This window comes from Erigeron canadensis, chromosome 7 (genome assembly GCF_010389155.1).
Source record: "Erigeron canadensis isolate Cc75 chromosome 7, C_canadensis_v1, whole genome shotgun sequence".
In the NCBI taxonomy this organism is placed as follows: Eukaryota; Viridiplantae; Streptophyta; class Magnoliopsida; order Asterales; family Asteraceae; genus Erigeron; species Erigeron canadensis.
In genome coordinates, this window is record NC_057767.1 from 33,620,215 (window position 1) to 33,646,400 (window position 26,186).

General features: G+C 33.4%; 3 protein-coding genes across 3 annotated transcripts; all 3 read left to right on the plus strand.

Moving 5' to 3' along the window:
- The first annotated feature begins 12,142 nt into the window (after positions 1–12,142).
- LOC122608360 (protein NRT1/ PTR FAMILY 5.2-like) lies at positions 12,143–15,555 on the plus strand. The gene is made up of 4 exons (XM_043781455.1): positions 12,143–12,386; positions 12,904–13,121; positions 13,924–14,495; positions 14,588–15,555. The coding sequence occupies exons 1-4, from the start codon at positions 12,269–12,271 to the stop codon at positions 15,459–15,461; spliced, it is 1,782 nt and encodes a 593-aa protein (XP_043637390.1). The 5' UTR covers positions 12,143–12,268; the 3' UTR covers positions 15,462–15,555.
- A 1,827-nt stretch (positions 15,556–17,382) lies between these two features.
- On the plus strand, positions 17,383–21,369 carry LOC122608520 (protein NRT1/ PTR FAMILY 5.2-like). The gene is made up of 4 exons (XM_043781625.1): positions 17,383–17,509; positions 18,746–18,963; positions 19,820–20,391; positions 20,467–21,369. The coding sequence occupies exons 1-4, from the start codon at positions 17,383–17,385 to the stop codon at positions 21,344–21,346; spliced, it is 1,797 nt and encodes a 598-aa protein (XP_043637560.1). The 3' UTR covers positions 21,347–21,369.
- Positions 21,370–23,959: 2,590 nt separating this feature from the next.
- LOC122608474 (protein NRT1/ PTR FAMILY 5.2-like) lies at positions 23,960–26,186 on the plus strand. Its single transcript, XM_043781579.1, is given in 4 exon segments — positions 23,960–24,108; positions 24,261–24,478; positions 24,622–25,193; positions 25,265–26,186. Coding segments are annotated over 4 exon segments (1,812 nt in total). The 5' UTR covers positions 23,960–23,975; the 3' UTR covers positions 26,154–26,186.

Genomic DNA, 26,186 nt, shown 5'->3' on the forward strand with positions numbered 1-26,186 from the left:
ACACATACATGAAGATGATGTAATAAAATAAGAGGTGGTCTAAAAATTCACAGTATGAAAGTAGGTATTACTTTTCATGATTAGGTATGCATATTTCTTACTTATATTTCATAAATTATGAAAATGACCAGAAATCTAATACTTGAGTTTTAAAAAGGGTGTTACTACTTACACACCGGCAACTGTTGATCTACACACCGGTCATACGGCCTGTTTTATGTAGTACTCCCTGTGTTGGTGATGAAAACGGTCCGTATGAAGTAAAACGGGGTAAAAAAACGGTATGTAAACAACTTTAAACTGTTGCACTGATATGTCAGAGAATGACACATCATAATCAACAATATGGTGGATATGATTTAAAACGGTGAGTTTTATATAAATGAGTTAAATACATAAAGTTCCCCTATATTTTCAGGGAATTATCATTTATTGCCCCTCTTTGTTAAGATTTTGTATTATCCATCCTTACTATACTAAAAGTGTAATACAAACGTCACCCCTTTTAACTCCGTTTAATTCTCCATCAATAGGTGTCTTGTATTATCTATATGTTGTAAAACGGGGTATTTTAATTAGTTGAAAAGCTTATTATAAATTTTTATAACGGTGAAATTTAGTTTTTCCCTCTAATTTTCTTAATAATGTACGAAATCATTGATATGAGCGTGTAGATGATACAAAGCTTATTATAAGGATTTTTTTAAAAAAATTAATAATTGTAAAATACTTGATATGTTAACATAAAAATCTCTTTGTATTAACTGATATGTTTATTATATAAGTTTAGTATAAGTTTTTTTTAAAAAATTTAATAATTGTAAAATACTTGATATACTAACATAAAAACTCTTTCTAATCTCACGGCATAAGGTATTCACCTCCTGACAATCCCCTGTATCAACCGATACATTTGACATTATGAATGTATACCTTAAAAGAATTTTGCCGCATTTTACATTTTCACTTATGGGAAATAACTTGTTAACACAATTATTTTTCAAACACAACCATAAATAATAAACCAAACACAGATTAAACGGGCATTAAAACACAAAATATTACATAAACGGGCCATTAAAGCCTCTTTGGTGCTTGGATCGACCTCATTGTGCTGGTGGTTATTTCTAGGGTTTAGTTTCAAAAAGGAAATGGGTGGACTGATTTGGAAAGGGGGGACCAATATTTTTGTTTTTATACTCTATCATATACGGTCCATTTTCTTTAAAACAGTGGTAGTGGTAGATATTTTTTATAGCTAAAAATTGTCAAAGAATATATGGGTAGGTGTTCGAATGTACCATTGTCAGACAATACATATGGTTCATTTTATGTAAAACGGTGATGGTAATATGGTTTTTTTTTGTTTCCAACGATAGTTAGATAAGATATGGGTAGGTTTCTATATACCAATAGTAAGAGAATATACTCACATATATACACCCTTTTTCAAATAACACTATTTGTCATAATTATCAATAGTATTTGCAGTCACCTTTCAAATCTCAGTTATTTCTCTATACAAACAATAACATTATTATGTTAATAATATGAGTTTTTCAAACAAGTTAAAAAAGAACAATTTAATTCTTTTGACATATTATTATGACGTTATTGATCAAACAAGTTAATCCAATTACCCAAAAATATCCAACACTTAATATATGGTTTGATAATAATACAACTTAAAAAAGAACAACGTAAATAAAATATAATGATACGCCTAATATATAGTTTGAATACCATAACGTACATTTTATTTAAAATTCTACCCATATAAATCAACATACTGAGTAATTCTTACCGTATTAATTAATACAGGTAGCAAATATGTAAATATTTTACATATATACATAAGAAAAAATAGATAAGTAATAAATATGTATTTAGTATGCAACTTGCCTGGTTGACATCTGATGGATACAGTTGTTCGTCGCCAAAGAGACTGTCATACAACCACATTTTTAGGTGTGAGAAAATACAAATACCGAATACATGTGTATGCAACCAGAAGGTAATATATATAAGCTTTATTTGTATGATTCGCTCATCATCCGCTAATAGTCCATCATGATAATGGTGGAAATTAAAAAATGCTCAACATTACATAAAACAATTGTTTTGACATTTTAGGTGTGAGAAAAAAGTTGAGTTATATATAAGTAATTTGTGTGAAGGCCTACTAACTTATATACATAAACCATCCCGTTTTATGTAAAACGAGCACATACAACCCATTTGGCCCATCAAATATCAAACGATGTGGATCTTTTGAATTTACATACATGTATCCATATATACATAACCACGACTCACTAAGTTTGTCAATTATTATAATGATTGAAATTCAAAATGCTATCAAATGTGTGAAGGCCCACTAACTTATGTACATAAAACACCCCGTTTTATTTAAGACGAGCACATACAACCCATTTGAAATGTGTATGTAGGCCCAATAGGCCCATTCGATTGAAAGACAAGCACATATAATCTATTTGACCCGTTTAAACAGTTGATGAACACACGACTCATATGAGATATGAAACGAGTATGTAGGCCCAATAGGCCCATTCGATTGAAAGACGGGCACATATAATCCATTTGATCCGTTTATACAAATGATGAACATAACTTGGCCCACTAGGCCCATTCGAGTGAAAAACAAGCACATTTAACCCATTTGGCCCATGAGATATCAAACGATATGAATCTTTTGGAATTTACATACATATATCCATATATACTTACACACGACTCACATGAGATATGAAACAAGTATGTTGGCCTAATAGGCCTATGAGATATCAAACGAGTGTGAAGGCCCACTAGGCCCAATAGGCCCATTCGAGTAAAAGATGTGCATATACAACCTATTTGACCCATTTATACAAATGATAAACATAATTTGGCCCACTAAGCCCATTCGAGTGAAAGTCGAGCACATATAACCCATTTGGCCCATGAGATATCAAACGATGTGGATCTTTTGAATTTACATACTAATATCAATATATACACACACGACTCACATGAGATATGAAACAAGTATGTAGGCCCAATAGGCTCATTCGATTGAAAGACGGGCACATATAATCCATTTGACCCGTTTATACAAATGATAAACATAATTTGGCCCACTAGGCCCATTCGAGTGAAAAACAAGCACATTTAACCCATTTGGCCCATGAGATATCAAACGATACGGATCTTTTGGAAATTACATACATATATCCATATATACATACATACGACTCACATGAGATATGAAACAAGTATTTAGGCCCAATAGGCCTATGAGATATCAAACGAGTGTGAAGGCCCACTAGGCCCAATAGGCCCATTCGAGTAAAAGATGTTCATATACAACCTATTTGACCCATTTATACAAATGATAAACATAATTTGGCCCATAAAGTCCAATAGGCCCATTTGAGAAGCATATTGACCCATAGCATATCAAATTAATTTAATTTTTTTTTTTAATAAAAAATGTTACTTTTTATGTCGTTTTATATAATATGGACTAGCAACCATAAATACTCTCCCTTTTATAATATATGGATAATAACGAGACACCTATTGATTTACTTATTATGTCATTTATCTAATACGGACCGTATTATATTAGCCAGATAAAATATTCTCCGTTTTATAGTATATGGTTAATTATGGGACACCTATTGATGGGGTTAACGTGGGGATGGTAAGTGATTGATATTGGAAAATATTAAGAAAGAGGGACCATAAGTGATAAATAGTGAAAAATTTTGTTAAAAAATATAAAATATCCACCGTTTTAAAATGTGACGGTCCATATTACTTTTTTAATATATGTTGAAATTGAGGTGTCAGGCTCTAACATGTCAGTGCAACAGTGCAGTGTTATATACACACCGTTTTTTTCCCCGTTTTACTTTATACGGGGCGTTTTGGACACTAAAACGGGGAGTTATACATGAAACGGGCGTATGAGCGGTGTGTAGATGAACAGTAAACGGTGTGTAAATAGGCACTCCCTTTAAAAAAGGATAATGATTAAATTTATAAAAAGAGAAAAAAAGTTCACTATAGACTGTTTCAAAAGATTGACCTTTATAATCTGTTATTCTATTGTTAAAGATGCGACGTTTTTTGATTTATTAGAATCGATAGTTTTGTTTGTATCCATGTGATACCATGACACTAGGGAAGAGATAATGATTACTTGACAAGTGTTTTAACTTCATTATAAGAAAAAAGAAAAAACTTTGTCGAACGTGGTGGGTGTTTTAAGGTGCTGGTGTCTTGGTGGTACGACAATGGATTATGATTGACTAGAAGCGAATGTGTTTTAGGCTTTAGGCAAACATAATATGTGTTTTTAAACATTAAAAAATGGTGTTAAGCTTTTTCTTTTGGTTATCTATATTAGTCTACAAGTGTAACAAAATTAAAGAGTAAACATTCACTTAGATATACAACTTATTAAATTTCGAATAGTTATAGATTTACAAATATGTCCAACAAATTTGGTGCTTGTATCATGATATGGTTTTTATGGTTTCATATGATATTTGACATAAACTATATATAAACTATTTTTATTTATTTATAAACTATTTACGTTTACATCAATTTGGACTAAAGTTGCAAAAAATACAAATCGTATAGATCTCCATGACTTAGTGAATTTAAAAAGAGACTCCATTATAAGAACATACAAACCATAGGGACTAAATTTGTATTTAACTCTAAAGTATGCTTTGTTTATTTGCACTTGAAAGCTCCAGTAATTAAACAAGATATGATTATGAAAGATTCATTGAGATTCTAGACGTTTTAAAGTATAGCCAAATCGACGAACAACTGATAATATTGTAACAAAATTGATAGATCAGTACATAAGCAAACAGATAAGCATAAGCTTTTCAAACGTCAATGATGTTTGTAAAATAGACGTGATACATATTTATTGTAATCTTTGATTAATAGATTGCATTATACAAAGAAAAAAAGATACATGTCAATAATATATAACTAGACGCATATCCACATAATACGATGGCAATGATGGTAGCGGCAACATGATGATGGCAGTGACTGAAGTCGGTAATGAGTAATGTAGCTTATTGTAGTTATTTTAAAAATTCAAAGGTAAATATTGTAATATAATTTTAGTAAGAATATATATATATATATATATATGTTTAGGTAAAATAAAATAAGTATTAAAGTAAAACACATAAAACAAAAGGGTTCTCTTCATTAGAAATTACCGTGCATCATTAAATTCATCGTGCATCAATTGCTTCGTGAATCCTCGTGTATCAATTTAACCATAATCTAAGGGTTAAGATCTTGTCCTATTTGTTTTACTTTAACATTTGTTTTACAATACCCAACCTAGGGAAAATGAGGCTGTTAGACATCTAAGTTGGCTGAAAAACCCCTCACATACTTTTTTTTAAAGGGATAATTACTAAAGTAGACTAATAAAGGACATTTTATAACTTAGATTGCCTTTTTAAAAATATTTAATTTAGACAAAAGACTCGTGTGCTACGTATGAATACATCACGGATGAACCTCACCCAATTAAGTGAAGACATGTGGATGGTGGGGGCTGCTGTACTTCAATAGCTTTATACATATGATATACACGTTATTATATCATATCTATCTCACATATATATCAAAACATCATGTGATAGATCTCTTATATCTTTCTAATTTCATCTTTTTTGTGCGACAAAACCCACACCTCCTCCTTTTTTCTTGTTACCGAACCACCCTCCTTTTTTCAATTGAGCTCAACTGTTTGGTGCAGGGGTACGGTCAGTCGTGCCTTCACAACTATGTCAGCAAACAAATTGATTTTTCTCATAGTTTTGAGACCTTTTCGGTTTATGTCAGTAATTATATAGCTCAAGATACATTAATTGAGGATAACTTCTATTTTGTTCGAGTCATACTTGTTTTGTATTCATTAAATATGGGTATCAAATATAATGTTTTCTCTGTATACATTTCTTGGGTACTTTGCGCAGGCCAACTACATTGATGACTCGACTGTTGCCACTGAGCATGTATTTGTTGTTGGATTAATCTTGATGGGTATGGATCAAATGGTTCCGGGTTGAGAACGATCAATACGGGTCAACAGGAAAATGGGTTAAAGGTTAATTTGGGGACGTTTGTTTGTGAAGTTAAAGATCTTGGTCCAGATTGTTATTGTGATGCAAACGAAAAGGAGTACGTGGGCTCGTTCAACACATGTTGACTAACTAGTAGGATTAGTTAGCATTTTAATATTGTTTTTATTCCCACGTCTATTCACTTGTAACTTTGTAAGTCTATTTTAAGACCTTTTTTGTTGAATAAGAAGTAGTAGCATTGCAGAGAAATTTTACTTGCACTTAGTGAGTTTGTTTGTGATCATTGCCTCATAGCTAACATCTGCTTGCGCAGTGGAAAAGCTTCAAGCTGTTGCGTTTGTAATTTATTTTTATTGGTTGTAGCTTAATCTGTTTAATATATTGAAGTGCAGCTAACTAAACAAGAACAAGAGTATATACTCTTCAAAAAAAGAGCAAGAAGAAGGGTATATAATGCATCATACATGAGTAATATGTTTGAAAGATATAAAAATGAGTATACACTGTAATATGTATAGAGCTATTGAAGTACAACAACCCCCACCATCCACATGTCTTCACGTAATTGGGTGAAGTTCATCCGTGATGTATTCTTATGTAGCCCACGGGTCTTTTGTCTAAATTAAATATTTTTGAAAAGGCAGTCTAAGTTGAAAAATGCCCTTCTTTATTAGTCTACTTTAGTAATTATCCCTTTTTTAAACCATAAAAATCATGGGTGGCCAAATATTTATTCAAAATATTGAAATATTGGTATGTGAGGGATTTTTCACCCAAATTGGGTGCATAACAACCCCATATTCACTTTTCTCACTCTATAGGAAAAGTTATTTTAAAAACCTTTAAAATAGCAAGAACTTTTAAAAACCTTTTTAATAAATCCTAACCATTAAATGAAATGTAACAATGGTCAAGATTTACAATGGCAAAAGTGTAAATAAAAAGAAAAAAAAAATGACGGCATATGCTTAAAAGGGTATAAATGGTATATGAATTTTAATTTAGTAAAATCAAACCCTATTAGGTTTTCAAAATATATGAAGATGATTAGGTGTAATTCTTCCAACGATGAATTCGCCGAAACCGCTCGAACTCTTCTACAAAGTAAACAGCTTCTTTTTCTTAGATATTTTTTTACTTTCTATAAAATATAAATAATTTTGCTTCTTTTTCTTTAATATTCTTTTACTTTCTATAAAATATAAATAATTTAACAATATACGACCCACCAATTTGTATGATTGTTTTTTCTATTTATTTTTATTTTGATATCTAAAATCAAAAAATCACTACCAATACATTGCATATAACTATTGTGTTCATGCATATATGATCAACAACTGACTTTTTGAGATTACATATATATGCTCATATAATTGTTCATGCACATGTGATCAATAACTAATTATTTGAGATTGAATATATATGCTCATTTATGCACATGTGATCAACAACTAATTCTTTGAGATTCCATATATATGCACATGTGATCAACAACTGATTTTTTAAGATTACATATATATATGCTCATATAAGGGGCAAAGGTGTAGTCGGCTTGTTTTATCGGCAAAAACCATCGGCAAGAATCGGCTACTCTATAGCACGTGTACCGGCTAGTTTCGGCAAACACAATCGGAAAGTTTTGGCTATATATATCGGCATGTTTTGGCCGATGGTAGTGAACGTTGGGAGCGTGTACTTTGTGACTGTTTTTTTTTGTTCTTGTGCCACTCGCCGTAAACCTAAAAAATCAATATGAGGGTATGATCTACGTTTTTCTTAGCTTCTATTGCCAGAATACGTGCCGATAAAACTTGCCGATGCTCCTAACGTGATATATCACCCTTTCCGGTGAGATCCGAAAACCCTTTTTGGGGTATCCGTCGTTGCCAGCCAAAAACGTTCAGTTTCATTCCGGCCAAAACTTATTTTGGCTTGTGCAAAGGTGTAGTTGGCTATAGACTACTTGGTTGGTTCGGTTTTCTGGCGACCCCTTTTTTGGGGTTTCTGGTTTAATCGATGCACTATTGCTTGTTGGTTGATTCAGTTTTCCGGCGAAGCCCTTTGTTGGGTTTTTAAGTGAACTGCTACTTTGGTTGGTTCTCTAATGAAAAAGCATGAAATTTTAAGAACACCCATATAATTATTATAATTTATCGATGTACGGATTTTGAGATAAAAGATTTTGAATTAATTGGAGGAATAAATAATTTATGGAGGGGAGAGAAAAAAAATGATTAATTGAAATTTGAAGAGAGAGAAAAAGGCTATTATAGTTATTTTAGGTAAATATATAATAGAACGACATGCATTTTGGTTCCAGTGATATCACACCATTTGCAATCTTGGTCCAAACATTTGCAAAGTGGCGATTCTGGTGCCACAAATGGAAAAGTTTCGCAATTTTGGTCCATTTTTAACTTTCCTTCTATATGCCTCTGTTATTTGACTCACGTGTGTGTCACGTGCGGGTAGATTCGTCCGTTTAATGTCCATAGGACCAAAATTGCAAAAACACAACAAAAACTGATTCCCCAGAAAAATCATATCATTATCAACAACAATAACAACAAAAAAAAGTTTCTTTTTGTCATTCTTCAAATTTATTTACACACTACAACTATGATATACATTAAAAAGAATAAAAACATGTACATACCCACTGCAATAGAAAATCCGGCCAAAGAATTCTGACCACAAGCCAAATAACAAAATCTGAAGGTGGCGGCTACGATGGATCTGAAGGGTTGTGAATCTGAAGTACTCGCCGCCACCACTTCACTCCGAATTTACATTTTTTAATTTCATTCAAAATAAACATCTCACCAAAAAAAAAAACTAACTCAATCAGAAACACTTACTAACTGTTGTTATTATTGGGAATCTGTGATCATAAAATTAGCAAGGAAAGAGCGACGGTGGCGGCATGAAAGGAGCATCGATCGGATATGTTTCTACCGGTGACAACCACCACCATTGTATGTTTTTCTTCATCTTCTTCTTCATCACCATCAATATACCCACTCACAGCCGTCGGATCTCTACCACCCACAACCACCACCTACCGCTTCCATCACCCGCCACCATTAGCAGTTGCTTCTAACACTAACCACCAATGCTTGTAGATCTCTAACATCATCCACCACTATATATATGTATATATATATTCATATGTATATATACACGCATACACACACATATATATATATGTATAGATCTAGATTGGTTTATTAGTTGAAGTCAAATTTTATGGATATAAAAAAAAACGAGAAGAAAATCAAAATGAAATTGTGGGTGGTGGAGGTTAAACTGATGGATCCAAAAGTAATAAATGAATGGAATGAATTATGGATGGTATGAGATGTTTTAACTTAGGTTTGTTAGTTAAGATTTTAGAGATTTACTGGAAAAGAGACGTATGTAAATGAAAGATATTTGGGAATATGTTGCCTTGAAAAATCTGACGATATTTGGGGATATGTTTTCTTGAAAAAGAGGTTGAGAGATATTAATATGATCTTTAACAATTTGTTTAGAAATCTAGATAAAAGGATGTTGTTCTTTGATGATTATGATGATGATAAATAGATAAACAAATAGTTAAAAAAAAATGAGTTAATTTGCAAGAATGGTCCTTGTTTCGTATAAAAAGACATTATTGCCCATTTGGTGTTTGGCACATGGCTTCTCTAACGGAGCAAAATGGACGGAAAGTTAAAAATGGACCAAAATTGCGAAACTTTTCCATTTATGGCACTAGAATCGCCACTTTGCAAATGTTTGGACCAATATTGTAAATGGTGTGATAACACAAGGACCAAAAATGCATTTCGTTCTATATAATAGATAGAAGGGGCATTTTGGAAAAGTCTTTATAATCAATATTGAAAATTTAAGCTCAGTGTTGTAAATTTAGAGGTTTTTTGCTTTATAATATAATATAGATAAGTTAAATACTATAATAATAAATCGAAAATCTATCAATAATTAAAGGGTATATAGTTTCAAAACTCATTCTTATTTTCTATCAGGGGTGTTTGGTACAATGGAATGAAAAGGGTGGAAAGAGAATGAGAAAGACTTCTCATGTTTGGTTGCAATGAAAAATGAGAAAGAGAATCGAGAAGTGAAAATCGATTTCATTCCCTGTATTCTCTATAAATTGTAGAGAATGGATGAAAATGTAAATTTTTATTTTTGTTTTAATGATGTTATATATAATAAACTAGTTAATCAACCCGGGCTTGTTAATTAAAATTTAAAATTATAAAATATATTAAAAATATATATAATGTTTGTTATTAAAACATTATAACTTCCGCCAAAAGAAACTTCCTTCCGAGCATGGGGTGGAGGAGGGGATAGCCGGGCAAATGACTACAGGATCATTGGTATAAATCTAGTAATTCAACTAATACAATAATTATATAGTTAATAAATCAACTAACACAATAAAAAATTTTAAAATAGAAATGACTACCGCATTAAGTAAATAAGAAAAAGACATTTTGTTTGTAATATTATATAAGAAAGATGTTTTTTCTTTAAATAAATGATTAAATCTTTTATTAAACATGTAAATGGCTATTTCTATTTTATTTATATATATATATGACATCATAATTAAATAAATAAAAATTTAATGTGAAATATGGATTTGCCACATTAAAAATTTTCTAAAAATAATTATAGGAAACAATCTTGTTTTATTATATATAGAGATTTAATTATTATTTAAATTTTTTTATATTTCATATATTTATTCTCTGTTGGTATTAAAGAACGAAATTTATTCTTTTTTCCAAATACTCATTTGCTTTCTCAATATATTCATTTTCTATTATATTTTCATTCTTTTTAATTCACTCTTACCAAACACCCCAAGTTCATAATAAATTAAACACTCCTAGATATATTTGGCTTAATTAAATGTGTCATACGACACCGACTTTATAATTTTATGTCACATCGTCATATAAGTCTTTAAACTATATTTAAGTGTTGATAGCAAGATTTATATAAAGAATTATTGGTCATCGAAATTTTCTTAAATGTATGTTCAAACTTGGCGGTCTAGCTAGGTCGACTTGCGATCACTTTCTCTCAACTGCCTAAATTAAATTTTCTTTTCCAAGGTTGAAACAAGTTCACTTTTAAAGTTATTATGGTCCAGTTTTTCTTTGCATAAAGATTTCTCAACTGAATAACTAATTCCATCTTTAGCTATTTTAGAATTTTTATCACATCATACATATCAAAACTAACTTACACATAGTCGAGCATGATCTTAACTTGAATGAGATTGTTGAAGTTGGTTGTCCTTTTGTATCATTCATTCAATATAAGTACTTATCATTAATAAATCTTGATGAATCGCAAAACATACCAACACACATATCGAAAGTGTTACATTTAAGTTAAACCTTCAATTCGTTCGATGAATTACATGACATGCTCAATGTGATTTTATTTATAGATTTATTTATATGAAGCTGGCAACAAAACAGTACCCTATATATCATGTTAAGTGAAACAAGACAGATGATAAGATTAACAAAATTAATAAATAGTGAATAAAAGTTCCTTTTTGTTTGCTTTCACACAACTACATACCATTTTATGATAATTTTTTTTAATCTATATCAAGACACCTGAAATTCAGAAATAGAAAAAAGTTGGATATATTTTTAAATATTTAGCAAACAAAGGGAATCAAAAAGTTGCCGATTATGAACTAAACGTAGTATATTTTAGCCCATGTCATCATGCAACATGTCTCCGTCATGGATACGCATGATACAAGACTAAGAGGCAGCAACAAAGACAATTTCGTACATTCCAACTACAAGAGGCCAATGAATATGATATACTACTAATAATTACCATTGTGATGTATCCAGTATCAGAGAAAAGGGTAGTAGGGTAGATAACAGAAAAGGACTAGATGTATTGTTAAATGCAGGTTGATGCTAATAACAACTGTTTTTTTTAATTGTGTAATAAATCTTTTCAACGAAATTTGGTTAAGTTCCAAGAATATATAGGTCTTTATAAGTAGGAGAACATGCAAAAGCACACACATTTTCTCTACCGTACGTTCTTGCCATTTCCTGCGACAGGCCAGGACTACTGATATGGAATATGAAAAGGGAGTTGGAAAAGATTTTACACAAGACGGGACTACTGATCTTAAAGGTAGACCTGCAGTAAGATCAACTAGTGGGAGATGGAGAGCATGTTACTACATGCTAGGTGAGTGTCAATCTTTATATATACGCGCTACGGCTTACAAATTGGTTACGTAGGTTTCGTATATAACATCGTAAAGAGAAAAGTTTATGTTACTACTTAAAATAATAATGTCCATTGTGTGATTTATTGATTTGTTTAAGTAAACGGCTATCTTAATTAATAGTATGTGTTATAGAGGGTTTAGCCCAAAAACCATCTACAATTTCATGCAAGTTAAGTTCATGCTCGACCATGTTATTTTTCGAATTAGAAATATAACGAACCATATTCCCGCAATTACTTTGCTAGTAGCACACGTCTAGCAAGAGTATTATGTGCTCTTCAATAATATGAAAAATACAAACAATTAATAGTATTCTCCCGTTAAAAAACAAACAAACAAACAAGCAATTGAAGTGGATCACGAGTACAGAATCTGGTGTCGGGCTTCAAACTTTATAATGTTCTGGCCTAGTTGATACTGTTAACGTTACACTTTTGGTTTTAATTCGATTTGTTGAACCTAATATGTATGCAGGCTATGAAGTGTGTGAAAGAATGGCATATTATGGGATAGCAACAAATTTGGTATTGTACTTAACAAGGGAATTGCACGAAGGGACTGTGAAATCATCCAACAATGTCACAAACTGGTCAGGAACAGTGTGGCTAACTCCTCTTTTGGGAGCATATATTGCTGACACATACCTAGGACGTTATTGGACTTTCATGGTTGCTTCCGTCATTTATCTTACGGTATAGTTATGATATTTTTGCACCATATGTGAACAAATTTAATTCTCAACTTAGGTTTAATTAAGCGTAGATAGGGTTGCTAGCTTCCGTTGGGTTCACAGGCCTCACAGTCATGCACAGTAACGCTATATATGCGTGTGTATGGAGTAATATAAACGAGAGTCTTACTGAGAATATTGTTTATTTTAATATGGAAATGGTACATAACAAAGAAAACACAGTAAATAAACCAACTAACATATGCACGTCTACTCCTAATTTCTTGGTCACCCATGATATCTTCTAGGCTATGATCTCCATGCATTTACTTCTTAATCACTCGGTCAATATATTGACCGATGTACACTTACGTATTAATATCAAGTTAATAAAACAATTATATAAACATAGGTAATATAAAACTAAATAGACTTTTTCCACTGCCGGTGACCAGCCAGATAACCGGGTACCACCATAACTTGACCCATATGTTATGACCCGTTTGACATGTAACTCATGAATAACCCGATTGATCCAATATTTATTTTCGTCATTAATTTGTGCTTTTATGTCTTATGCTATATGTACCATTATAAACCCATATCCATAGTTCCTGCTACATATCTTCAATTTATGTTTAAAGCTTTACACCAGATAAGAAGCACGAATGGCTTTGATCAGATCATAAGCTTAAAATTGGACTTACGCCATTTAATCTTGAAAAAATGTAACGTTGTACCATTATAACTAGCATCATGGATACATTCTCTAGAGTATTCATAATGGGTCTTCTTACTCACTAATTTTCCCCCTTATCTAACAGGGTATGGGTTTATTGACTCTTGTGGTTTCACTCTCATCTCTAAAACCACCATCATGTGGCAAACATGTGAGCTACCTAGACTGTGATAAAAGGGCGTCGCCATTCCAAGTTGGTATCTTCTATTGTGCACTCTACATCATTGCAATTGGAACAGGTGGAACTAAGCCCAACATCTCGACAATGGGTGCAGATCAATTTGACGATTATGAGCCCAAAGAAAGGGCACACAAGCTCACTTTTTTCAATTGGTGGATGTTTAGCATCTTTTTTGGCACTCTTTTCTCAAACACATTCCTAATTTATATTCAAGATAATGTGGGTTGGAGCTTAGGGTACGGTATCCCTACACTAGCCTTACTTGTGGCCATAATAGCGTTTGCCTTTGGAACTCCAATTTATAGGCACAAGCCAAAAGCAGAAAGCCCGTTTACTAGAATGGCTAAAGTACTAGTTGCTGCTGTTAGGAAATGGAACAAAATAGTCCCCAGTGACCCTAAAGAACTTTATGAACTGACTTTGGATGAGTATGCTAGCCCTGGCAAGTATAGGATTGACCATTCATCTTCATTAAGGTAAAAACTAGAAACTCTTTTTTCCAAGTATATTTCAGTTTTCCCTAATTTGACTTTCAATCTCTAACCTGTTGAAACATCGTTACATGTAGGGTCCTTGACAAAGCTGCAGTGAAGGTGGAAGGACAGGCTTCTGAATGGAAGTTATGTCCTGTGACACAAGTTGAGCAAACAAAACAAATGGTTAAGATGCTACCTATCTTGTGTGCAACTTTTATTCCTAGCACGTTGTTTGCCCAAACTCAAACACTTTTCATCAAACAAGGCACCACATTGGATCGATCTATGGGAAATTTTCAGATCCCACCAGCATCTCTAGCTGTATTTCTCACCATTTCCATGCTTATTAGCATTGCACTTTATGACCGCTTCTTTGTACCTTTTATACGAAAATACACCAAAAATCCAAGAGGTATCACGATGTTGCAACGAATGATAATTGGACTAATTCTTCATGTCATAACCATGGCAGTTGCTAGTCTTGTAGAGAGGCATAGACTTAGTGTTGCTAAAGATCATGGTATAGTTGGAAAGGGACAAATTGTGCCTCTAAGTATATTCACTCTCCTTCCTCAATTTACATTGATGGGCATTGCTGATTGTTTCTTAGAAGTGGCAAAACTTGAGTTTTTCTACGATCAAGCACCCGAAGGAATGAAAAGTCTAGGAACTGCTTATTTTACAACCAGTCTTGGTGTAGGGTTTTTTCTAAGTAGCTTCATCTTATCAACCGTGGCTAATCTTACAAAGAAGAACGGACACAAAGGTTGGATATTAAACAATCTCAACGTATCTCACCTAGATTATTATTATGCGTTTTATGCTATTTTGAGCTTTGTAAACTTCATATTTTTCCTTGTTGTGGCTAAAAACTTTGACTACAATGCCGAAATCGGAGAAAGTGAACAAGAGTTGAAAGAAGATACTAGCAAGTTCACAGAACAAGGGTATATTGCCGGATCCTAGATTGCAACATATTTTCTAGCCAGGATAATGTAATTGTTGGCTTTTTTAAATCTTATAATAAGTAAACATGTAGCATTTTTCTCATTTTGTAAAATTTTCTCGTTAGGGTCAATGGGTTGTTTTTTCTGCTTTTGTGTATTTGTTTTATTTTCCACTTGTTTCATTGTATGTATGTTAATCTTCCTTTTAGCATATTGCTATATATTATATTATAACATAATATAATTTTAGTTTGTGAACCAAAGTTTTTACTATAGATTGGAGATTTTATCGATATGGTTCCAACCACTACAGAATTCTTGTCTATTGACACTATTGTGGCCGTTGCTTTACTCATAATATTGTTATGCCGGAATTTTTTTTTTATCAAGTATTCATGTTAGAATTTAAACACCCTATTAGATTAAACTGTGAGTCTTGTACACTTTCCTAGTTCCTTGATCCAAAAGAAACTTATACCATCACCCATCAGTATCCTCACTCTACTCATCCCCGTGACCGCAAAGAATCCTCAGAGTCAAACAGATAGTCTCTCCTTAGTGCTAAGTGATATGAACCCCTCAAATTCATGATCCATTCAACTCTTGTAATAACGCTCACAGCCATTCAAGACACTTACTCATCGTAATCGAAATCAGAACCCTCATCTCGATAAATCTTCTACTGAGCACCATCTAACTTCATCTTCCCATGTGGACAGCCTCCTTTCAAGTGACCTTCTGAGTGATAGAGGTTCCCAGATTCCCATTTTGTATCAACAAAGATGGCTCAGGTACCACTTGTTAGGACGGATTCTAGCCCAAATTAAGCCTAACAGGGTTCCGCTTTAAATCATATGATGATAGGAGTAGCCCATACGCTTATATAAATCCTTAGAGTTATTTCACTAATGTAGTATAAAAAACTTTGAAGAGTATGACGAATCTTTAGAAAACATTTCAATATTTACTTTAAAAAAAAAAGACAAAACTTGCTAGAGAATGGTATAATAAAAAATAGAAAGGAAAAAAAGAGGATGTATTCAAGATCAATGAAATAAATTGCATATATATGCCTAATTTCCTATATATACCTTCAACATGGTACAAGTAGCTGAATAAGCGGATATATCGTGACTTCGCCTTTTGCATTCATATCAAACTAATCACTCGGACTTTATTAGTTACAAGCAGCGTACAGTTGTCCGGTTAATTATATGAATGTAACTGTTATATACTTGCAATATTAATAATGTTGGTATATTTATATGTTAATGAAACTATTTATCTCAAGATCCCTCGGTGAAAGAAAATAAAAACTCACAGGAGTTGATTAAAAGTTAACTAAGCCCAATGTTATATTTTGACTTTAGATGCAACACATGCATACATATGTAACATTTTATTGATTCAGTTTGCAATTATTTTTTTTTAGAAAGCAAAAAAGTTAATATAAAGATTGTACAAGGTTTACAAACTTTATAAATGACATTTATAAAAGACTTTGAGAAGTATGAAGAAGAGGGTTGTGCGTAGTACAACAATGAAAATACCTAGCGTAGTAACTAAAGGAATCAAAAGTTGCCGACTGGCGATATGTATCAATGTATATGTCTTCCTCGTGGATCCCCATTCTAATATGATATTCAAAATCAAAACTAAGAGGTAGGCCACAATGACAAATAAAAAGACTCCATCTAAAAGAATCTAAAGAGAAAGACATAATATGATAAAAGATACCCTTGTATTTAATGTATCAATGCAGACAATTGAAAGAGACTATTTAAAGTATTAAGTATTAACAAATGTGGTTAAAAACTAGAGTTTCTAATCTCAAAATTTAAGTTGGCGAAGTTCACAGGAAGCACAGGTTTATAAGAGGAGTACCTGTATGCATTAGGATCTACATATTTTATCCTTCCTTTCTTTTATGTTTTTGTAAGATGGGAATGATGGAATATGAGAAAGGAGTTGGTGATAATTTTACACAAGACGGGACTACGGACCTTAAAGGTAGACCTGCCCTAAGATCAACTACAGGGAGATGGAGAGCTTGTTATTACATGCTAGGTGAGTGACATAGATCTTTATTACTGGGACAAGTGGATGAAAAAATAATAGGTTTGTCACATTTTGTTATTGTATGTATCTAACTCTTAAAATCTTTTTTAAATGTATATGGATTTCAACTCATAATTATTCTACGTGCTTGGCTACCAAATTGTCATCATTTTTTTCCCGTTGAACTGGAAACCATATAAATTTCAGTGCCATCATAAATAGCGTCATGTCAACGGATTACAAGGTATAAGATCATATACATGCTATAGCAAAATTTAAGAGTTTAATTCATTTTCATAAACCCTTAACAACATGCTAAAGTCGACTTGTGAGTTATGTGGTCTAGTGTTTTACAACACTCTGGCATATATAATACCAACATGACAAGTTCAGTTTACTAGCTTGAAATACTCTAGGATGCAATACATACGAGGAAAAATAATAAAATATGTGTTCTTAGGTATCCTAGATTCATCATGCCTACAGCTTTTTAGTAAGCTACTAAGCTGTGCTCTCGTATATAGTTAATCCATCATACCTACAACTTTTTAATATACTAGTTCAGCCAAAATTCAACTGTTATAAGAAGACCATAGAAGAATTGTGTGTCTAGCTCACAAAAATATCAAAGGATAAAGCTGTTGAAATTAGTAAATTACGTGCTTGATTTTTTTATTAAGGCTTGTGCCTATAAAGTATAAACATGAACAAAAAAGACAAATTTTATGAGTTTATACTTTTGAGGCGAGTTGTAAATAGATAAAACAAACGTCTTTAACCATTTGTTAATACGTAAAGTTTCTAATCACTAAGACCCTTTTAGAAATTTTTGGCCCATAAGCGCTTGAGACACCCCTGTTAGCCTAAGCCATCTACAAAAGAACCCTTTCTCAGCTCATATAACTTCAAGTTCAACTGGGGTTTAATTGAAATAAAATTCTACATAGGTAGGTTCTTTATTGACTCATCCTAAAAGTTTATACATAACATGCATAGGTATCATTTTCTTCTTGTAAATGACCAATAATACATACCATTGATAGTCTTGAAGATGCAGTCTATCAATAGGGCAGATGTTTTTGGTATTGTACTTTCTAACTAAACTGATACTATTGTTTATGCTTCAAAGTATATAGTTAATACGTTTTCGATTATTATCTTCAACATAAAGTTAATAGTTAGATATTGTATGACGCTACTTGTTCATTGAAGCATTTATTAAGGTTCTTTAACCTTAACTTGCAGGCTATGAAGTGTGTGAAAGAATGGCATATTATGGGATAGCAACCAATTTGGTCTTGTACTTAACAAGGGAGTTGCATGAAGGCACTGTGAAATCGTCAAACAATGTCACAAACTGGGCAGGGACTGTGTGGTTGACTCCCCTTTTGGGTGCATATATCGCTGACACATACCTAGGACGATATTGGACTTTCATGATTGCTTCAGCTATTTATCTTATGGTAAAACTATCACTGTCAATGTTCGCATTTTTGGCCTAAACCGTAGATTTAGTTACTATGTTCAGAAAGAATTATGCCTAATTGGAATAATGGGTCATTTTTCACTAGATCTTACCAACATTGTCTACATTACAGGTCTTCTGTTTATGTGCTAAGTTGTAAACCTGTTAAGAATCATGGGCTTATCGTACTTATAAGCATTCCTCCTCTCATTGCTTCTACCACTGTTTTCCACTGGTAGTAATTAATCATACTAGTATGTGTTTTATAATGATGAGTCACTTTGTGTTCGTTAATAGTAAGCAAGAGAAAGTGATGTATTTTATTATAGGTTTAGCCGTTTGGGAGATCCATTAGTTCAGATTCTCAAGAGATGATCTTTGGGATCATATCCGTTCTTAGAATGAAGTATGACTCAGAAGATACATGCCTAAAGTTTATCTCAAGTTAACTGTTGTACTACTGTCAACATAAGGCCCAAATATTGTTGCTATTGTGAGGAATAGGTCTCACTAGAAACCTGCGGCAAATAACTGACCTTCTTTTTGAAGGTCTAGTATTATTTGGATCATGGTTTAAATTTTTGACACAATTAGCTAACTGAGTTCGCCTAGTGTTGAGACATATGAACATGTTTACCTACCAAACCAAACATGACATGAATTGATGGCCTCATGGCCCTAAAATATTCCATTCTATCTTATAGTATTATTGTGGTATAAGCGCCGTATGTTTTTATAGTTTCAGTGCCTTTCGTGGGTGGGATGTGGGGCCGGGGAAAGTACAATGGTAGGTTCGATAATGGCATTCTTAGTTCTTAATTACAATTTTTATTTTTTTTTTGTTAACTTAACAGGGTATGTTTCTGTTGACTCTTGTGGTTTCAATCCCATCCCTAAAGCCACCATCATGTGGCAAACATGTTAGTTACCTAGACTGCAATAAAAGGGCATCTTCATTTCAAGTTGGTATTTTTTATTTTGCACTCTACATCATCGCAATTGGGACTGGTGGAACCAAGCCCAACATCTCCACAATGGGTGCTGACCAGTTTGACGATTTTGAGCCCAAAGAAAGGGCCCATAAACTCAGTTTCTTCAATTGGTGGATGTTTAGCATATTTTTTGGAACTCTTTTCTCAAGTACATTTCTAGTGTATATTCAAGATAATGTGGGTTGGGGCTTAGGGTATGGCATCCCTACACTGGCTCTACTTGTGGCAATAATTGGGTTTGTACTTGGCACACCAAATTATAGGCACAAGCCCAGAACAGGAAGCCCATTTACAAGAATGGCCCAAGTACTCGTTGCCACTGCTAGAAAGAAGGATGTAATTATTCCCGATGATCCAAAAGAGCTTTATGAGTTAACTTTGGATGAGTATGCTAGCCCTGGAAAGTACAGACTTGACCATTCATCTTCATTAAGGTAATATATTCGGTTTTTACATTCATTTCTACATGAATGTGAAAGTATGAGCTAAATTTACATTGCTATATATAGGTTCTTTGACAAAGCTGCAGTAAAGACCGAAGAACCAACTTCTGAATGGAACCTGTGTCCCGTGACACAAGTTGAGCAAACGAAGCAAATGGTCAAAATGCTCCCAATCTTGTGTGCAACTTTGATTCCTAGCACATTGATGGCCCAAACACAAACACTTTTCATCAAACAAGGGAGCACATTAGATCTATCTATGGGACCAAATTTTGACATCCCACCAGCTTGTCTATCTGTATTTCTCACAATCTCAATGCTTATAAGCATTGCAATTTATGACCGCTTATTTGTTCCTTTTATTCGGAAGTACACCAAAAACCCAAGAGGAATCACAATGTTGCAGCGGATGACAATTGGAATAGTCCTTCATATCGTTACCATGATTGTTGCTAGTCTAGTAGAAAGGCAGCGACTTAGTGTTGCTAAAGCTCACAATAAAGTTAAAATAGGACAAACTGTGCCTCTAAGCATATTCATTCTGCTCCCTCAATTCGCATTGATGGGCATTGCTGATTGTTTCTTGGAAGTAGCAAAACTTGAGTTTTTCTATGATCAAGCGCCTGAAGGAATGAAAAGCCTTGGAACCGCATATTTTACCACCACTCTTGGTCTCGGGTATTTTCTAAGTAGCTTCATCTTATCAACTGTGGCTGATCTTACAAATAGGGATGGCCACAAAGGTTGGATCCTAAACAATCTCAACGTATCTCACTTGGATTACTATTATGCATTTTATGCAGTTTTGAGCTTTGTGAACTTCATTTTTTTCCTTGTTGTGGCTCAAAGCTTTGAGTACAATGCTGAAGTCATTGAAAGTGAGCACGAGTTGAAAGATGCTAAGAAGATCACAGAACAAGGGTATGTTGCTGGATCTTCAAATTAAAAATTTTAGTAGGAGGCAAGAAGATATTATTTCTGCTATAATATAGGGATACACTTTTACTTCTATTTTCATCATTTTGTATTATTATTAGAAATATGTAGCATTTTGAAAGTTGTAATATTTTTCTACGTAGGGACAATGGGTTCTTTTTTCTTCTTTTGTATATTTTGTTCACATATATCCTTTTCCAGTATATATATTCTTTTCTTCTTATCATTGATAACCTATTTCCAATGGCACCCTTAGAGATGAGCCTTCAGAGGAACTTAGATGTCCTTACTCCTTACCATTGGAGCATATCCATATCATGAAGTCTTTAGAAGAGACACCCTTGCGCAAGGACATGGATTTGCCACGGGTCATGCGATGGGTGCCCCCCATTAAGGTGTAATGGGTAGGTATTAAGGTGATAATTGTAGAACGTAAGAATATTCATAGGGTTCGAGATAAGATTAAAGTTTTCAAGGATTTATTCGATATGATGTGACAGCTAAGGGTAGGTATTATTTAAATATTGTGTGTAACGGGTAGGTATTAAAGTGATAATTATAAGGTAAGAATATTCATAGGGTTCGAGATGAAGTTTAGGTTTTTAAGGATTTATCGATATAATGTGATAGCTAAGGGCATGAGTAGCATTGAAGATAGTTTTAACATAATTGCTTGAAATTATAGTTTTGATTTTCATGCATGACTTTTCTTACTTCTACTTATTACGTTTGGTTAACAGAATGTTTTTGGAAGGAATGGAATCTTTCGAAGGAATTGGAATCTGAAGGAATGGAATTTGACGGAATGTTTTTTATTTTTTGAGAATTTAAGTGACGGAAATTCCTTCCTCCATCCCCAAGGAATGGAGATTCCATCAAATGATGGAATGTTTAAATTCCTATGGAATGAGATTCCTCCTTCTTTGAACAACCAAACGCACTAAGGAATGAAATTCAATTCCAATTCTATCAGATTTCATCAAATTATGTGAATCAAACGCGGCCTTTAAGTACTTCAAACATTTTATCAATAGTTAAATATGCCTATTTAATCATGTAAACATCAAACTTATCTTAAAGGCCAATATAAATTAAGACTACACCAGTCTAAAATGTCTACTTAAAAAATATATAGTAGTAGCAGGAATACGACAAGTCGACAACAATATCCCACATATTTCTAGAATTAAGTATTTTCAATAATTATATCAAGAATAAAACAATAAAGTTAATATATTCTGTAACATGAAGTTAGCTAGCCGACAATTATTTCCAATGGCCTATTTTTGAAACACAATAATAATTAATAACCAAAATGGTAAAATTGTGAGCTGATAGAATTGTGACCTTCAATTATAAACGGTTGGGCCGCCGATGTACCGTCATTGGACCACTGCTGGACCACCGCCGTATCACAGCCACAGCACCGTTTTAGCGCCACTGCCTTACCATTGCCGGAAAACCATCACTTGACATTATCTTCTAATTATTGTTATTATTCAATCTATTTTAATTACTTTTATTAGTATTGGAGTTATAATTAAATGATGAAGAAAAGTGTAAGAGATGATTGTGAAATAGTTGTTGGAGTGAGAAAATGGATATATGAGAAAGGGAAATAAGACTTGGAAATAATGACACCAATGGTCCTTCAAAGGTTACATGACAATCTTACATAACTACGAATTTGGACCGTAATTTCGATATAGACCGATAATGATCTCGAATATCATTGAAATTTGGTATAGAACGTCTCATATGAACAGTTATCGGTTCGGTTTGGGAATTTCTTTATGCTTGTGAGATTTTTTTGATATTTTCAATATTTTTATAATAGCATAATGCCATAATGTATTATAAATGGAAGTCGTGCAAAAGATTAATATAAAATACTCTAAATATTTTTTGATAGGAAAAACAAATATTGAAAAGAAAAGGATGAGTTATTGTACAACATTAGGTTGGTATATGACATTGGGAAAACATTACCGTATAATGGTGAAACTTTGCACGTACCTTAGACAACGAGATGTTAACCATAAGCCGTTACAAATGTTGAGAGGGAAATACCCCAAGGCTTTTTTATCTCTAAAAATCGAACTCAAGACCTTGTGTGAAGCAGGAAGCTAGTTTCTCTAACCAGCTATTATTTTAACTTATAAAAAATACACAATACTAACAAATTATCATAATTACCACGGGATGGTAAAAACTTTACATTTATTATTTTAGTAATTTTGCTTTTTTTAAAGTAAAATTAGAAAATCTACATTCCATAGACGATATCAGGATTACAAGACTTTTGTGCCTACCATGCACCAACCTTTTTTGTCTCACTCACTGCACCAACCAGGCAGAAGATAGTTTCACTGTCCTTACAAGAACCAATGGTCATGCTAATATGATCAAAAGCTAAGAAGCTAGCATAATGACAAAAATAAAATGAAAAATGATTAGCTTTTGTGATGTACAACTTAAAAGGGACCAAAGTTATACGTAAGGTGTATATTCAACCTAGGATTTTTCATACCAAATTGTTTTGGTATAATTTGGTAGAGTTCCATGGACACAAATGTTTATAAGAGGCCGATCGTAGTACATTAACAACGCATGTTCATTCTATCTCGTGTTTTACTGCAATGGAGTTGATGGCTGCAGGAGATGAGAAGGGAGTTGGAGAAGACTTTACACAGGACGGGACTACAGACTTAAAGGGTAATTCCGTCTTAAGATCAACTTCAGGGCGATGGAAAGCTTGTTACTTCATGCTGGGTGAGTGTTATTATAGCTTTATAAGCATATGTCTTCTACCCTTACATGTGATATATATATAGTCAAAGCAAACATATAAAGTTAATAATTGTTAAATCGAACGTTGTAAGAGTGGAAATAGGTAATTTTAGATCTTTTGGATTAATTTGTAGGCTATGAAGTGTGTGAAAGAATGGCGTACTATGGAATTGCAACGAATTTGGTGTTATACTTGACAAGGGAATTACATCAAGGCACTGTGAAATCATCAAACAATGTCACGAATTGGAGTGGCACCGTGTGGATGACTCCTATATTGGGTGCATATATTGCTGATACATACTTGGGAAGATATTGGACTTTCATGATCGCCTCTATCATTTCTCTTCTGGTAATTAAGTATATAACTCAACCCATATGTAACTTTGTTTGTATTATATGTCTACAAGATTTTCTTAGTTTTTTGACATATGCATAGATGTTATGGCCTATGGGCCTTTAGCACAAATCTTATATTTTTATGGGCCTGTACAGGGCATGTGCTTATTGACTCTTGTGGTTTCATTACCATCCGTAAAGCCACCATCATGTGGCGAAGATGTGAGTTACCTAGACTGCGATAAAAGGGCCACTTCTTTCCAAGTTGGTATCTTCTATTGTGCACTCTACATTATCGCGATTGGGACAGGTGGAACTAAGCCCAATATCTCGACAATGGGTGCAGACCAATTCGACGATTTTGACCCCAAAGAAAAAGCCCAAAAGCTCACTTTCTTTAATTGGTGGATGTTTAGTGCCTTTTTTGGCACCCTCTTCGCAAATACATTCTTGGTGTACATTCAAGATAATGTAGGTTGGGGATTCGGGTATGCTATCCCTACATTAGCTCTAGTTGTGGCCATAGTAATGTTTTTCTTTGGGACACCCGTTTATAGACACAAGCCAACTTCAGAAAGCCCGTTTAGTAAAATGGCCAAAGTATTAGTTGCGGCTGCAAGAAAGAGAAATGTAGTTGTACCCATTGACCCTAACGAGCTTTACGAGTTGAGTTCAGATGAGTACTCCAGTTTGGGAAAGCCTAAAATTAACTACTCATCTTCACTAAGGTAAACCCGTTCAATACTTCCATTAACTTAAATATAGTTATGAAGACGTGAAGTAACATTTCCGCATGTAGGTTCCTTGACAAAGCTGCTGTGAGGATTGAAGAACCAATTTCTGAATGGAAACTATGTCCAGTGACTCAAGTAGAGCAAACAAAACAAATGATAAAAATGGTCCCAATCTTGATAGCAACATTCATTCCTAGTACATTGTTGGCCCAAAGTCACACACTTTTCCTCAAACAAGGCACCACGTTGGTGCGGTCCATGGGCCCATATTTTGAGATGCCACCAGCTTGTCTAGCCGTATTCACCACAATCTCCATGCTTATCACCATTGTTGTTTATGACCTTTACCTTGTTCCCTTGGTTAGAAGATATACGAAAAATCCAAGAGGCATCACATTGTTGCAACGAATGGCAATTGGCATAGCTCTCCAAATCATTACTATGATCATTGCCAGTATAGTAGAAAGTCGACGACTACATGTAGCTAGAGATCATGGTATAGTTGAGAAAGGGAAAACTGTGCCTCTAAGTATATTCATTCTTCTTCCTCAATTTGCATTGATGGGTATTGCTGATTGTTTCTTAGAAGTAGCAAAACTTGAGTTTTTCTATGATCAAGCACCCGAAGGAATGAAAAGTCTTGGGACGGCTTATTTTACAACTAGCCTTGGTATCGGGTTTTTTCTTAGTAGTTTCATCCTATCGAGTGTGGCTAATGTTACAAAACGTTATGGACAAAAAGGTTGGATCCTTGACAACCTCAACATATCACACCTAGATTATTACTATGTCTTTTTCACGGTTTTGTGCTCCATGAACTTCCTTTTCTTCCTCCTTGTCGCGAAAAACTTTGACTACAAAGCTGAAGTGGATGAAACAAGAAAATAGTTGTAAAAAGAGATTAGAAAGTTTGAAGAACAAGTTGCAACATCTCAATATGATCCTCAATTTTAGCATTTTTTTTTAACTTGGAGATGTTGTCTTAGA

Coding starts and splice junctions, on each gene's coding strand:
- LOC122608360 (XM_043781455.1), top strand. CDS start 12,269: ATGGAATATGAAAAGGGAGTTGGAAAAGATTTTACACAAGACGGGACT. Junction 12,387..12,903: donor AGCATGTTACTACATGCTAG/GTGAGTGTCAAT, acceptor ATATGTATGCAG/GCTATGAAGTGTGTGAAAGA. Junction 14,496..14,587: donor GACCATTCATCTTCATTAAG/GTAAAAACTAGA, acceptor CGTTACATGTAG/GGTCCTTGACAAAGCTGCAG.
- LOC122608520 (XM_043781625.1), top strand. CDS start 17,383: ATGGGAATGATGGAATATGAGAAAGGAGTTGGTGATAATTTTACACAA. Junction 17,510..18,745: donor AGCTTGTTATTACATGCTAG/GTGAGTGACATA, acceptor CTTAACTTGCAG/GCTATGAAGTGTGTGAAAGA. Junction 18,964..19,819: donor CTTCAGCTATTTATCTTATG/GTAAAACTATCA, acceptor TTAACTTAACAG/GGTATGTTTCTGTTGACTCT.